This window comes from Sinocyclocheilus grahami, unplaced genomic scaffold (genome assembly GCF_001515645.1).
Source record: "Sinocyclocheilus grahami isolate Dianchi unplaced genomic scaffold, SAMN03320097.WGS_v1.1 scaffold484.1, whole genome shotgun sequence".
NCBI lineage: Eukaryota > Metazoa > Chordata > Actinopteri > Cypriniformes > Cyprinidae > Sinocyclocheilus > Sinocyclocheilus grahami.
Window position 1 is genome coordinate 605,296 of NW_015505663.1, and position 16,112 is coordinate 621,407.

Consider the following 16,112-nt stretch of genomic DNA (forward strand, 5'->3'; position numbering starts at 1 on the left):
AAGTGACCTTCTGAAGAAGTCCCGCAAGGTATTATCTCTTTGTAATGGATTAACCCTGCCTTCCCATAACAAAGCATCAGACACTTCTACTAGGTTTAATGCAAAATGTTCAGTTTAGCTGATGTTTACTTTTCAGAAATGCCACTGTCTAACTTGTTTTAAGATATTATGGGTCCCAATCACCTTGCAATTTTTCCAGGTTTCCATATACCTGGAGAATGCTACCTGTTAGAATTGCTATTCATCTCAATGGACGTTGATCGCCTGGACCAGCACCCTTCTGGAAGTATGTGTAATTTAACATTTTTGGAACACTGGAACTTTTTAAATAATGTGTGAAAAAAAATGTTGCAACTCTAAAAGTGTAGCTAGCTAAACCACATAAAATTCACACCACACTTTTCGTATCATTGTCTTACAGTACATAATTAGCTTAATTAAAAGAACAGAAAAGCTGCAGGTTTTTGGTGATGAAGGAAAATGGAGTAGATGTTTTAATTTTTTTTTATTTTGCATTTATCAATATTTGTGATATGTTGAATTGTATTTTTGAACAGGACGCAAGAGAGCATGACATCGTAGCACATTCGTTGCAGTGTTCGAAGAAATTTGCCCTGCGTCCCAATGTTCATATCCATCCAAAATAGTATGCAACAATAGAATAAGTGTGTCCCAAAGCATAGTTTGTTGAAAAGAGTATGCCAAAAGTCCCTGGATGGTTTTGCTCTTTCAGATAGATTTTTAAAGTGTGGATCCGTGCACACTCTAATGCAGGGTTCCTCAAATCTTACCCTGGAGGTCCAATGCGCTGCAGAGTTTAGCTCCAACCCTGATCAAACTCGCCTACCTGTGATTTTCTAATGATCCTGAAGACATTGATTAGCTTGCTCAGGTGTGTTTGATTAGGGTTAGAGCTAAACTCTGCAGGAAAGTGGATCTCGTGGGCCAGATTTGAGGATCCCTGCTCTAATGGCTAATATTGCACACAATCCATTGCGCTTTGGCGAGAGATTCGGTTCAGAACTACAAACACGAATAAAAACCTTTAAAAACTACAAACATGGCGGATGTGCACGACCGACCGTTAAGTAGAGAGGCTTATGGTGCGTTCAAGTCATCTCGGATAGATCGTATTTACTAGTTGAACGCACATGAACGCCACCACAAAGTCGTTATTACGAGTGGGAAACTCGAAATTTTCTTTAAGCCCCGAGTTTGAGAAGGGTCTGGCTGCAGCCTTGCGCTTGCACTCTCAGACACTAGCACTTCCGCTAGCAGTCTTTTTTATTTTGTTCTATTTATTGATTACTTTTTGTTTGAATCTCTCAACATTTTACAACAGTAGCCAGGTGGTGAAGACAAGAAAAAAGAAACTACCTTATGCAAAAAATATGCATAACTCATTATGCAAAAAATATGAACAGAGATCTCCGCATAAAGACCCACGGCTGGCAGATCAACATGCTATGTCTTTTCTCTGCAATCCACCTTATTTTTCCCGTAAGAACGGGCGTTTGTAAATTTTATGGGTCTGGCTTCCGGAGTCATCCACTTCCAGCTATTTTTAGCTGTACGGAACTGCTCGTTTTGCTGCTTGAATGTATTGTCTTAATTATGAACACGCTGGTCTGTAGTGCAAACAGTTTTACCAATTACTGCACTTTGTTATTCTTCTCGTTATTTTCCATTCAGTGGCTAATGAACCGGAAGTCTCGCACATTACCGGAAAACGTCTTCCACATTGAAAAATAAGGTGGATACGGTAGGAAGTTAAATTAAATTAAATGTGGAGGATGTTAACTGTGACAAGATGATTGACAGGCCAGATTACAGGGACAGGCTGCATGTAACTATGCGACCGAGCGGTCCGTTAAAGACTCAATTGTATGACGTTATAGTATGTCCCAAAACTTGCCTACTCTTCTACTACACATTCAGAAGTTTGTACTTTTTTTTCACCAAAAGAGTACATACTTTAAGGGCGCAGTATAAAGGCAAATTGGGATGCAGCATTTGCATGCTCAAAGTCTAGTGTGAACGCGAACTGACTTCAATGATTTAGATGTATTTGATCGATTAATTGAAAAGATCTGATTCAAAAGAGTCATTCATTCCGACTTGAAAACCGAAAACTGTCCTGTTCATTCAACAAAAAAGAGGTAGGCTACATCATTCAAAACCCTACTGAATGATGCCAGTACCCTTTTCATTTTTACGTTAGGCATGAAAATTACTTGTGACCATATGTGACAGCGACTAAAGTATATATAAATGACAGTGACATCCATAACACCATAACATGTCCATAACAAATCTTAAAGGGGTCATATGATGCAATTTCAAATTTTTTATAAAAGTTAAGACTTGTCCACACACTCCTAAAACGCCTAGTTTATACACCCCCCCACATGTCTACGTCACTGTGTGGGAAGATTTGCATAACACCGCCCAAATGTTCACGCAAAGAAAGAAGGCCTAACTTTTATTCTCGCAATCTCGCTATTGTTGTTGCCACCGCCGCCATGTCGTGGAGACGCTGTGTGTTTCGTTGTGAAAGCGAAACTACTTTGTTTGGCCTTCCAAAAGAGAATGATATCCGCTTCGTCATGCCTAGAGCTGATCCGTGCTGGTCGCTGAGGAAATACATCAACTTCGCGCTGTGGATTACCGGATCGGCTTTCACTGTGGACGAAGCGGAGTCTTATTCGTCACATGTGGTTGCTGCAAGCCCACCGGCCGCTCCTTCGTCGAATCCGCCAGCCACGTCGTTCTCAAGCCCACCCGCCGCTCCTTCGTCGAATCCGCCGGCTGTTCCTCACTCAAGCCCGCCGTGTGTGACGCTGTGTGTTTCGTTGTGAAAGCAAAACTACTTTGTTTGGCCTTCCAAAAGAGGACACGACTAGAAATCAGTGGTTAAGTTGTATTTACAACACTGTTCCAGAACAGTTCAACCCAAATATTCAGATGTGTGCAGCACATTTTATGGAGGACAGATTACCTGGCATTTATAGCAAGGTAGTCAGGTTGTCCAAGAAAACATAATGACATGATAAAAAAAACGTGATATTTGTAATATGCAGTATATCATGTTTTTTTAAATATGTATTGTCATATTATGTCATATTTAAAAAAGGAAAATATTAATTATTATTATTATTACATCATGGTCACTAAAAAAAAATCACAGAAAATCTTTATGAAATATTTTCAAAAATTTACAAACCCAACATAAACACAAAGAGTATAAAAATTTGGCAGCTGCACTATTAATTAGATTTTTAAAAATGTTATTTTTTTCCTCTTTCCAGAGGTTAGAATTTTTTACAATTCAATAAACGTTTTTTCCTATGTTGATCCAGAAAGTGTAACCTCCCTTGTTTCCTTATAGTCGTGTTCACAGATTCTGATTCCTCCCTTCAATTCACGTCCTGTTATTCTTAAACTGTGGTTGTTTTTGCTTGCACAGTAATAAGCAGGTGGGGTCTCAACGTCCATATCCTTTGCGTGTGTGTTTGTGTGAGAGAGACACTTAGTGTGAGAGAGCATTTACGCTAGGGGTCAATGTGGCCACTGTGTACTCTGGGTGTTTGTGTTTAGGGAACGGTGTGTATTCCCGTGAGACTGTGTCCCAAAGCCACAACATCTCTGGTTATTGTGTGAATGTGTGTGTGTTTGGCCACTAACTTGCCCCCAAATGACATAGCTGAGAGGTGCCTCTCCATATCCTGCCCATTTCTTTGTCTGTCTAGAGTGGCCTACAATTATGGCTGTACGAGTACTGTAATCCAACCTAGTAAATCATGTTTTACAGCAGCTCCAATCATTTGAATGCTACAGATATGGCATATTGAGTTATTGAGACACTAGGAAGGGTTGACTATTGAGAAATATTCACATATTAATATAACATGAATTGAAATTAAAAAGCTTGACAAAAGTTAATCAAGACAAACTTTGAATGAATGTCTAAGGTAATTATGGAAAACCTTCAGTAGATTAGATAGATAGATAGATAGATAGAGAGAGAGAGAGATAGAGAGAGAGAGAGAGAGAGAGAGATAGATAGATAGATATTAAAGCAGCTCTAAAAGTTACTTTTTATCTGTTTGTGTGTCCTGTTATTGACAGTTGTTTATTAGATTTTCGTTGATCTTGGTACACTAAGTGCAGCATAACTGGACACTCTGTACCCACACCCATGTGATCAGACATGCAACACACACAAACACAAGCTGATAATAAAGCACCATATGTCCAGAAACAGATTTCAGTGAGCCTGCCCTGGACTGAGCCACACATTTATGCCGATGTGAGCAGATCCACATGGCTCTCGGCATATGAGATGAAGACAAAAACATTGCATTGATTCTGCAGCCCAGTGGATCTGGGCTTGATGATAATGCACAATGGTTAACCTTTAGCAGCTATTTTTAACTAAAGGATCAGAAACGGAGTGTGTGAAGGAGTGAACACAGAGTGGAGGTTGGAGTGTGAGCAGACAGACTTACATAACACCTTTAACACATCGCCTTATGGCTTAATCAGCGTCACTCTCTCGGTCACTCACTCACTCTCTTTCTCTCTCTCTCACACACATATACTTCTTAAAGAGATTTCTGTTATTAATGACCCTCATGTCATTTCAAACTCAAATGACTTTCTATCTTCTATGGGAAAAAAGGAAAGATTTTGAGGAATGTGATTATCGCTCTTTTCCATGCAATTACAATGAATGGTGTCTGCAGCTTTCCTTCATCAGAAAGGCATGTTCACAAATTTCAAGAACTCTTTATTGATTGACTGTCATATGACTTCAGAAGACTTGGACTGCAGCATATGAATATTATTTATGATATTTTTATGGTGCTTTTGCATCTCTTTCAAAGTTGGAAAGCTCCAGTCCCTGTTTACTGTAATGGAATGAAAAAGAGTGATGAGCACATTATTCAAAATTTTACCTTTTTTGCTCCATGGTAAAAAGGATGCAAAAGCACTATAAACGTTGTGAAAGTAGTCAACATGATAGCTTTGGGTCATTATTTAATAACAATATTCATGAGAGAAGAAGCAATGTAATGATTTGTCAACAAGTCACTCTTTTCAGTCAAATCTTTTTAATGATTTGCTGATTTGATTCACAAAACCGGTGTGAACAATACATTTCCAAATTTCAACTAGCACATTATTCAAAATTTCTCCTTTTGTGCTCCATTGGAAAAAAGAAATTCAAACTGTATTGGAACAACATAAGGGTGAGTAAATTATGACTGCATTTTTAGATGAACTGTTTCTTTAAATCTGCGTGTTTCAGTCAGTTTCCATCACACTAATAGGTTTGGTTGTCATGCAGCTAGATTTGACTTTTCTCTCTCTTCTTCTTTTTCTCTGAACACCATTGTGCTCAATGGGAAGTAGATGGAGTGTATTGAATAATAAAAATATATATATTTTCCCTCCTGAAACACTTTTCCTTGTGACCAGCAACAAAAGATGTTCCCAGAAGGGCATCTGCCTTCCTGGTAATAGAACACACACACACACACACACACACACACATAACCTTGATGTGCACACTGAGTGAGGGCAGGAGAGTGTCTCCTTTCATGGTCTAAGGAGATGAGAGGAATTTCTTTGGGATTACCTACAGTACAGCAGGCTTCCCAGAATTCCACACACCAGGAAATGGATTTCTAGGAAGTGGTGATTAGAACAAAGTGGCAGAACGCCAGACAAGTAGGATCACCCATCATTAACTCCTCCCCTTCTGATGCAATGACTTTCTTTCTCTCTCTCTCTTCCCTTCTTCTCTCTGTCAAAATGCTTGCTAACTCGAGGACAGTACTAATGCACCTATCATGGTATCATTGTATTATTATCAATATCATCCTGATGACATTGTCCTAAGTCTTCCTACATGCACTGAAGAGATGATAGTTGAATACAGATAATGCTTGAATGAGAATGTCTGCACATTGCAATCATCAAGAGATTTCTCAGAAAAGCCCCGGATCATCATGCCCTAAATCACAATACATGGCATAAATTAGATTAAAATGACACCAGTGTAAAATTATTTGTTAGTTTGTAATGATTGTGCCTAAACTGGTTTTGAAGCCTGGGTGTTCAAACATTCAAATAAGCAAACAACTGTTCTTCTTTATGTAATCTTAATAAGTTGTAGGTTTATTTTATTTTATTGATAGAGACTATAATACTTATCAAATTGAAAATTTATTTAAAGCATCAATTTTGTTTATTTTATTTTATAACGTACAGTATATATTAATTCTGATTTCAAATAAATGCTGTTGATAGAACCTTCAATTCATCAAAGATTTCTGAAGGAAAATTCTGCAAAAATATTAAGCAGCAAAAACAGTTTCCAACATTGATAATAGTAAGAACTAAGAACCATTATTAATAATTGAGCAGCAATTGATAATAATTGCGTACCAAATCAGCATATTAGAATGATTTCTGAAGAATCATGTGACACTGAAGACTGGAGTAATGGCTTTGCCATCACATGAATAAACTGCATATTTTAATAGAAAACAGTTATTATAAATTGTAATAAGATTTTTAAAATAGTACTGTTTGTACTGCACTTTTAATCAAATAAAAGCAGCCTTGTTGAGCATAAGATACTTCTTTTAAAAACAAGAATCTTAAAATAAACAGAAGGGGTGAATTACTTTGAAGTGATTGAACTGATCTGAAGTGATCTGTGTAAAAAAAACATATAGCCGAACTGAGTAGAAGTGACTTGTACCTACTGGAAAATGCTTCAGGTTTCCTGGAACATTAGAAGGAGTGGATAATGTACTGATCCTTCCACAAGCAAAGAACTCAGGAATGCAACTCGTCTTGTTGCTATAGTGATAGCAGTCTCTCCATACCTTTATTTTTATCACTGTCTGATGGATTGTGTCTCAAAGCATGAGCTGTAATTGAATGAGTGTGTATCTCTGTGTATTTGTGGGCTCTATCATCAGTGCTCTAGTGACTAGTAGAATAAGTATGGTAAGTATCGAGTTCTTCGAAGCAGTTCTTTTCAAAGGTAATTTGCAGTGACTCTATTAACAGAATAATAGAGAAACTAACATCGAATGAATTATGCGCCATAGTTAGATTCAGAGCAGGCATTGCAATATGTTGTTTTTCTTTGTTCTGCCCCTCAATTTGTTTTCTTTGATCACCCTTTTAGAAGGAATATTTCTATTTTGTGAAATTCTGATTACCGTGTAGGCACTGATAAAGTAGCACACAGGAGCTTATAGGGTAGTCTCTCTGTTGAACTAGGGCGATTTTCGCACACATTTCTGTATGTGTACTCAAGGGTAACATGTTTCAGAAAGAAAATGTGTCACAATAATGGCACTACTATAAAATATTAACATTTTATGGTAAGCTTTTTGTGTATGTATTATATTTAGATATGAAGTCTATTTATATTGCTTTTGGGAGTTATTTTGGTCATAAAATGATATGCCTGAAAGGGTTAATAGCTGAATAGGCCTTTGAAATGATCATATCATTTTTTTTATTTAATTATACTTTGTTTAACAGGATACTAATGACATCAAATGATCAGATTACTAAGAGAACAATGAAACAGATACAATCAATTTTAATACAAAATAATTGTACTACAGTGCTAAATAACAGAGCAGTCCTCTGTAGGAACATTGTTTTTACAGCATATCATAATGTGTAAGTATAAAGCGCCACCTGCTGTCTAGAGAACAGCTCTACAGTATGGATATGACAGAAGATTTCTGACCAGTCAGAAGGGTGAGAGCAGGGTGCGAACTACGGGGGAGCTAGGGGGAGCTCGGCTCCCCTTAATAAGACATGGGCTCCCCTGAAAACGTGATTTGTGAAATTTTGGGGGGTCTCCAAAAATATTGACAATGTGTTATTTTGACGTGCAATTTCAGTTTTGTGTAATGTGATCATCGTGGATTATTATGTGTAAAATTGCAAAAATATAATTCATTCATGCATGACGGTGATTTAAACCTAATTCACTTGAATAAAGATAACTGTACATGCTGTTCTTGTCATGAGCATCAAGGTGTGGGGGCGCAGCGGTGCAAATTCCACTCATGTTTAGTACATGTTAACTCAAAGATTCGTAGAAAAAATTTAAACGTTGGACTCTGTGGCGGATTCTGTGTTAAGGTAAGGCATGTAATTCGCAATTATGTGTTGTGGCTGGGTTGTTATAGGTCTGCGTGACTCTCGATGTCTTAGGCCTAATTGAACGGAGGAATTATGGTATTCTTCTGTAGCCTGACGACGAGTAACTTTAACCGTTGTTCATGTGAACTCAAAGACAGCCTGATGCTTTGTTTCTAGACTATTTGTGGGTGGCTGTTTGTTGTTTCACCTATCAATTCGTGTCGATCATATAGTGCTTGCATAAAGCAAGTAGTGCATACACTTGTAGCTGTTATGTATCTTTCCAAGTCATTGTAAGCCCTTTTTTGAGGCACGCACAAGCGCACGAACTTCCCCCAAAGTCCACGGTATAGTTCCAACACTGGGTGAGAGATAAGAGTAATGTTTCTCTGACTTATATTTGTAAACAGAACTTTACAGCGCAATTTTACTTGTGTTTGTTTGTATATATCAGTGGCTGTTGCAGTGGCCATTGAGCAGGAAAAACAGATTGGATATTATGTTAAATTCCAAATAATAATAACAAAATGCAAAAGATAAGAACATTTATAAGAATATTAAAGAAAATACTATCAAAGCAAATCACAAATTTTTCTGGTCTTTCTCCACTTAGGAAGATATAAAAATACCCAACGTTGATCTGAAATGACAATGAAAGAAATGTCCTACTGATTAAACATCTCATAAAGATGACCAAGTTTATGATTAAGATTATGATTTTTTTTGTGTTTGCGTGTTAAGATTAAACTTAATAGAGTAGCATTTACGGCAATTATCAAATCAATCTATGAGATTCTGCTTCCCATAATCTATGCAAGAAAATATCAAAAACACACTCACAGTGAGTGAGTCCACTGCTGGGACGGCTCCTGATTCTCCTTTAATCTTACAGATGACGGCATTGGACTCAATCTTCTCCAAAAGACACGGATACTCCTGATCTCCCTGTAGACCCGTCACAGTCACCTCACTCATACTCAAATTCAACATATCTGCCTTTTTCTGAGAAAGAGAGAGTGTGGGATGATTTGGATAATAATATATTTACAGAGAAGTTTTTAATACCCACGCATGCCACAACATGCAGACTGTGCACTGATGTTAAACTCACCTTAATGTTCACCTGTAGATCATTGGCCACCTGTACGGTGGTGAATCCAGTGAATCCTGGATCAGGCTTGAAGGACAAATTTTCACAGTCCACAGTGGAGTTCCCAGCATTCAACAACAAGCTAAACTGATCACTGCCATCATAGTGGGGGGACTCAAACCACACATCCCGAGAAAGAGAGACACTGAAAACATAACTAATACATGTGACATGTACAGAGTGAAGCTACATGTAATCTGTGAATAGAATAAATAATATTTTGTTTGAATTAATAAGTATCCACAGTCAATGATGTACATTTAACAATTATACAGCAAAGTAATGACAATCTGCCAAACTGGAACTCAAGTGAATATGGGTTATTTGATTGTTGATATCCATCTGTCAGATACAGTGCTGTAAGCTGCTAGACTGGATCCTCATTTTGAGCTTAATGCTGTAGTAATAAGCACACATCTTACCCCTGAGCTTGTGTTGTTGTGTTTTCAGATCATAGTGTTTATAACTGGAATGGACAGTAACTGATTCCACAAATTCCAGATTGCTCCCCTGAACATGAATCTTCTTTCCACCACTGAAGAGATATTTAAGACAATTTAATCAAAAAGCACACTTCAGAATCAGGGAGGGGCCAAATCAGTGATGGTATAAAATAATATATGTAAATAAATAATAGTCCTATATTATTATATACATTACATTATTATATATAATAATAATTAGATAATATGTAATAAGTAATAAATTAAATAATATAGAATACTTGTGGCAATTTTGCTTTTCCCAATAAAGGTATGAGACAAAAGTATTTTGAATATTTATTTTCTTGCAAGAAAAGTTCAACAGTCATACAGTCATGCAAGTTGACTGCAGAGTGCGACCCAGAGGAAACACCCCAACTCAACATTTATATCATTATCAAATGTGGATGCTTTGATCTCATCCAATCCTTATGCATATTCAACATATATGTCCATTTAAGGTGCCTAACGATGTCCTCCAGATGCGTTTCTAAGAATTGAATGCAAATCATTTTGTAAGTAGCCAGGATGTCTAAGAAACTAAAATAACATTTATCTCACACACTTGTCTTGCACACATACACAAATAGATGTCTTGTTATCTCTCGGCTCATCAAAAACTCAAGCAAACTGAAGCACTCAGAGACAGTCTAAAGAACTCTCTTTAGTACAGTGAAGCAAATAATATTAATATTTCAGATAGAAATAAATTTCCTCCACAATACTTAAATTAAACATTTTGGAGATAGGTTGGTAAAGAAAAAGGTTACTTAATAATCATACTACAAATGTTATAATGAAAATCTATATATATATCTGAATAACAAAAATAATCACGAAAAAAAAAAACTGTCAATGAAAAGTCCAAACAATGATAGAAAAGCACATGTGTGTGGAAGTTGATCAGACAGCGGTCTGAAATAGACGGACCTGCTCCAGCTGACTGTGGGCTGTATTCCAGTGCAGCTGGGCTGAGAATAAGTGTAATGTAGGATACACATTGTCTCACCTGTACGTGTAACTGTGGTCCACGGCCATGTGCCCATTCACAACATTTGGAGGAAGAGGACCAGTGACACCCAGATGAGACACACTGCACACACCTGCATTTATTTAATGTTACATTGTGACATCAACACACACCAGAAATGTGTTAAACCACTTCATGGCATTTTTTTAATTAATAATTTCTTTTAAAACGCTTTTAGGCTCTGCATTATACTGTGTATAAGAAGCACTTGGTGAATTATCTTTGATATTCAGGCAGTCTTTCAGCATCAGCATCTCTGTGATCTTCTGATCCCCAACAGCCACTTCCGCTGAGACGTTTAAACCTGAATGGATTATCAAAAAGTAACCAGAATAAATTTTTTTTTTTAAAGTTTATTACATGGCTTTCTGGATACTGGTTAGTCATTACTACAAAATAAACCCAGACAGGTTGATCGGGACTTGATGCTACATTTATTCATTTATCAGACATTTTTAGCAGATACTTGAAAAAAAAAAGTTTCTCAGTTTATGAGAAACTTTATAATAAATGATATTGGTTTAAGACATGTCATGAGTTTTACTACCATGGTTATAGTTGCTAAGAGAGTGAAAGGAAATAACAAGTTTATTGTGTAGAGATATGCTCTGTGGTCACAGAATTTATAAATAATTTCCTTCCTACAACAAGTGCTGTGGTGTCAGAGGCATGTAAGACTTTGCTCTTTTCCACTGAAATGCTGCTGTTGCTTGTCAGCTGCATGCATTTAAAGACTAAAGCTGCTTCTGATGCAACAGTAAGAAATTTCTCAATAATATTGATCGCCATCAATGCACACATACTTCTGTACATTTGTAAATAATATATTTTTTTAGACAAGGTAATTAAAGTGGCCAGAATGCAATTATCTTATCAGTTTTAAGGACAATAAATGCACTGTTTTAACTCAGTGAATTTATGCTGTGATGTGATATCATTTGGCCCTTGAATCATGTGCTGGGAATGTAGGAGGACATTTTGAATAGACTAGAAACAGGATGAAGAAATCAAAACGATCAATGTTTTTGGCAGAACATGATAGAAAACTGGAACAAAATCCCATTCAGAGGGGTGCCCTATGCAGACTGCATGATGTACAGCCTTTTTTAACACACTGCAGTTAAAATTATACTCAAGAACTTGTGCTGTAGTATTTACACTTCAAAATAAGTGTACTTTAAAGCAAGACAAAATATTATTAAAATAATTTAAAATGCACTTTAAAGTAAAACTTAATGTGACCTTATACACTTTTAAAGGTGTATTTAAAGCAACTGTTTTTTTTGTTTGTTTTTTTACCTTGAAATATCTGTTTCAAAATCATTCTGCTGGTACACAGTGGTATATTTATTAACTGTAGGATGTTCCAAAAAAAAAAAACCATACAGTTGCTTTAAGTGTGTTATGTGTATAGTCATGATACACCTTTAATACACCAATCCACTGCACTGACAGAGAACCAACCTCCGGTATATAGTAGCTAGTCAGAAAAACCAGAAAACCTACAGTAGCAGTTTGGGAAAACTGCAGGCGGATCAGACCCGTCACACAGGTTCATGGCTCCTGTGGGGAAGGTGCACGAGAAGGCAGGATTTCCTGTGCTCTCCAGACTCAAGGAAAGATATAGAGTAATCTGTGTAGGAGTGGGCATTGATTGGTCAGTAGAAATTGCTAATATGTTTTCAATGCAATGAAAAATGGTTTTATTTGAAGCTAATATTATAATACCTTGCTGGAAGATTTCTCTGCCCAAACCTGAAAAGAAACTAGCTGTTTCTGAAGGGAGTCTTTTGGGGTGGACACCCATGAAGATTTCAAACATTCCTGGGTGGAGCACCTAGACAAGCAGAAATATATAATTTAGAGTTGTTATGCCAGGTTGGATATTGATTTTTTTTTTACTAGCTAGCATATTAAATTCTTTTTTTACTTGCAACAGATATCAATCTGACCTCTGTATGTTCACACACCAGCCGCAGAGTGGATCCAGAGCAGCTCTGCAGTCTATCAGAGTGCCGTATTTAACACACGAAACCACAGACACTTCTTAACTGCATCAAAAACATGTGCAGAAAGAAAAAAAATACACTACTGCAGTCACATTACTTTTCAAAATAAGAAAAAATAAATAATCTTTTCTCTAAACTCTACACATAAAACCACAAAATGCACACATGCAAAATATTACGCATCTCTTGCAAAAGCAAATACTTTTTTCAAAACTATTTTAAATCTTATAAAATGGTGTTTTTGCACAGTAACTCTACACACAAACATCAAATGATTAGCTATATACACGACAAACTACAGACAGATATGATACATGTAAATCACTACTATCTTGTGTCTTTTGCTTGTTCAGTGTGCAGTGGAGCACAGGAGTTTGTCAATTTGAATTAGTCTCTATTGTATAAATAATTACACTCTCAGAAAAGAAGGTACAAAAGCTGTCACTTGTCAGTAGGTACACCTTTGTACCTAAAAGGTATAAAAATCTACCTTTTGAAAAGGTAGACACAATGACAACTTTTGTACCTTTTTTTCTGAGAGTGTAGAAATAAAGGTGACTTAACTTGTATGAATATTCAGTATTTATTTACAAAGAGCTGTAAACAAATGCAAGGGTGAAATATTTTTTTTTGAGGACTTGATCTGAAGATTCAGTATATGAATGAATAGTTTCACTGAGTGTGCCTCAAGTACAACTTTTGGTGAGAAAGGGATTTAATTTTCAATTTAATTTTTAATTTCAATGTTAACACTTTTTATTAACTGTACAGTTTTAAACCTCACCTCTTTCCTCAGAGCTATGTAGATATGTTTGAAATCTACTGGATCAAAGTGCATTCTGGGAAGCACTGCTCGTTCACCATCAGATTTCAGCAGCACTGTTGGACATCCTGGTGTGAATTTCTCATCCAACACAAACTAAAAATATAAACAGCATCATTATCCGAACTTCATCCAAATCATTATATGACTGTGGTGCTTTATTCATGCAATATATTAATTTTGATGTTCATTGCTGGGATATCAAGTACCTATTATTCACAGATTCCACAAAAATGGAAATGCACAACAAATAAGTCAGAGAACAGTGTTTAACAGTACTTCATGATGCATAAGGCTTATAATGTTATAATGTCAAGAACAGTTAAAGGCAAAAAAATCAAACAATGTTGACAAAGATGCAAAAAAGTTACGCTTCAATATTCATACTTAAATGAATGGGTAACACTTTATAATAAGGTTAATTAGTTAACAGTGGTAAACTCTATTAGTTAAACTAAGCATGAACAATACTTCTACAGGTTTTATTAATCTTAGTTAATGTTAATTTCAACATTTACCACTACATTATTAAAATCAAAAGTTGTATTTGTTAACATTAGTTAATGTACTGTGAACTAACATGAACAAACAATGAATAACTGTTTTAATTTACTTATTAATTTATTTATAATAATTTCCACGTAGATACCTAATTTAATTATGCATATTGTTCTGTCTCAAATTTTGTTTATATCGATTTTATAGCAACTAAATAAATATAAACATGGTTTATACATGGTTAAACATGGGTAGTTGTGAAATTCAAAGCACTATTTATCCTATAATAAACTTGTTTGGTTTATGACGTAACATGACATTCTCTTAAAAAGAAACCACTTGTTGTGTTTGCAGTAGTTATATAATTTTGATGTTATTATGACAACTGTGACACCTAGGGTCAATTTTCATCATCATGCTTAAGGCCCCACAAACCCAAGGTACAATGCAACCTACTTAGATGCTATCCTCTCTATTAGGAAAACACTAAGAAACTACTGAAAAATAAAACAAAGCAGACCTTGATGAGTTGGCTATCACTGGTTCCCATGAACAGCACAATCCAGGATCCACTTCTAACTGCTGCCACTGCTGACATTGAGCTGTGCTTGAACACCACAGAGAGCGGCTGAAGTTCAGTATCACTCTGAAACACAGAGAAGAAACTGAAATTGTATATGACTTTAGTGAACAGAACAGTACAATTACGTTTATCATGCAACATTCTATTACAATTGTTATTCAAGTCTCAATCAGGTGAAATGCTGTTCTCCTTTAAAAATGTGTATGAATGCAATTTCCAACCTCAGAACCACATGAGTTTTCACCAGAAGCAGTTTATCATGCAACATTCTATTACAATTGTTATTCAAGTCTCAATAAGGTGAAATGCTGTTCTCCTTTAAAAATGTGTATGAATGCAATTTCCAACCTCAGAACCACATGGGTTTTCACCAGAAGCGCAGAAGCCCTTCACTCGGCCTTGAATGCTCCTGATGTCGTACAGAGCCAGCGCGCTGTTCTCCGGATCCTGCTGATTCTGCGCACTGAACACACCTGCCCAAATAACGCTGTTCACTGAGGGAATAACAGTGCAGGCGACGAGCACTGGACGAGCTTTATCACTGCAGCATCGTATCGTTGCAGCCTGTAGGGATTTGATGATTTCTCTCTTTTTTCCTTTAGAGCTGTTCATCCACAGGACGAGCACTTTCCTCTCTGAGCCAGTCTTTGCGTTGAGAAATAAGTAGGATTCTGAGGGCGAAACTCTCTTGAATCCGCCAACAAACTCCACATCTCTCACAGTGCTCTGAATGCTTGCATCTGATCCTTCCGCAAATATAGAGAAAATCCCACCTGCTTTAGACTGTAAAGTGTTCCACAAGCTAACAACAAAATACCTGGTATCTTGAGGTTTTACATCGTCGTCTTTTTTTACATTTACATTTAGTCATTTAGAAGCGCTGTGAGCCAAAGCAATTTACAAAAGAGGACAATAAAAGCAGTCAAAACTAACAAAAGAGCAACAATATATAAGTGCAAATGACAAGTCTCGGTTAGCCTAATGCAGTACACACACACACACACACACACACACACACATATATATATATATAACACACACAAAGAAAAACAAGTAGATAGAATATAAATAATAGAAAGCTTGTGTTTTGTTTTTTGTTTAAATAAAAAAAAGATAAATAGATAAAGTAGAATTAAAATAGAATAGAAAGTGCTAGAGTTAGAGAGTCAAATAAAGATGGAACAGATGTGTATTTAGCCGATTCTTGAAGATGGCTAAGGACTCAGCTGCTCGGATTGAGTTGGGCAGGTCATTCCACCACAGTTCATGTAAAAGTCTGTGGAAGGGATTTTGTGCCTCTTTGGGATGGCACAATAATGCGTTGTTCACTTGCAGAATGCAAGTTTCTAGAGG

At 36.5% G+C, this 16,112-nt stretch overlaps 2 protein-coding genes across 2 annotated transcripts in view; both read right to left on the reverse strand.

Annotated features, from left to right (window-relative positions):
• Window positions 1-8,969: 8,969 nt before the first annotated feature.
• LOC107553870 (uncharacterized) lies at window positions 8,970-16,027 on the reverse strand. Its single transcript, XM_016236195.1, has 13 exons — window positions 16,018-16,027; window positions 15,108-15,604; window positions 14,697-14,822; window positions 13,609-13,774; window positions 12,799-12,892; window positions 12,575-12,683; window positions 12,341-12,479; window positions 11,039-11,150; window positions 10,761-10,919; window positions 9,750-9,869; window positions 9,296-9,479; window positions 9,025-9,186; window positions 8,970-8,993 (listed from the first exon to the last, which is right to left on the reverse strand). The coding sequence occupies exons 1-13, from the start codon at window positions 16,025-16,027 to the stop codon at window positions 8,970-8,972; spliced, it is 1,902 nt and encodes a 633-aa protein (XP_016091681.1).
• LOC107553871 (plexin-C1-like) overlaps window positions 16,024-16,112 on the reverse strand; it is a gene marked incomplete at its 5' end in the record, with an annotated part of 4,121 nt that continues 4,032 nt past the window's right edge. Inside the window, one exon of the mRNA XM_016236196.1 lies at window positions 16,024-16,035. Within this exon, the coding sequence (XP_016091682.1) occupies window positions 16,024-16,035 (12 nt within the window). The remainder of the gene's footprint in view (window positions 16,036-16,112) is intronic.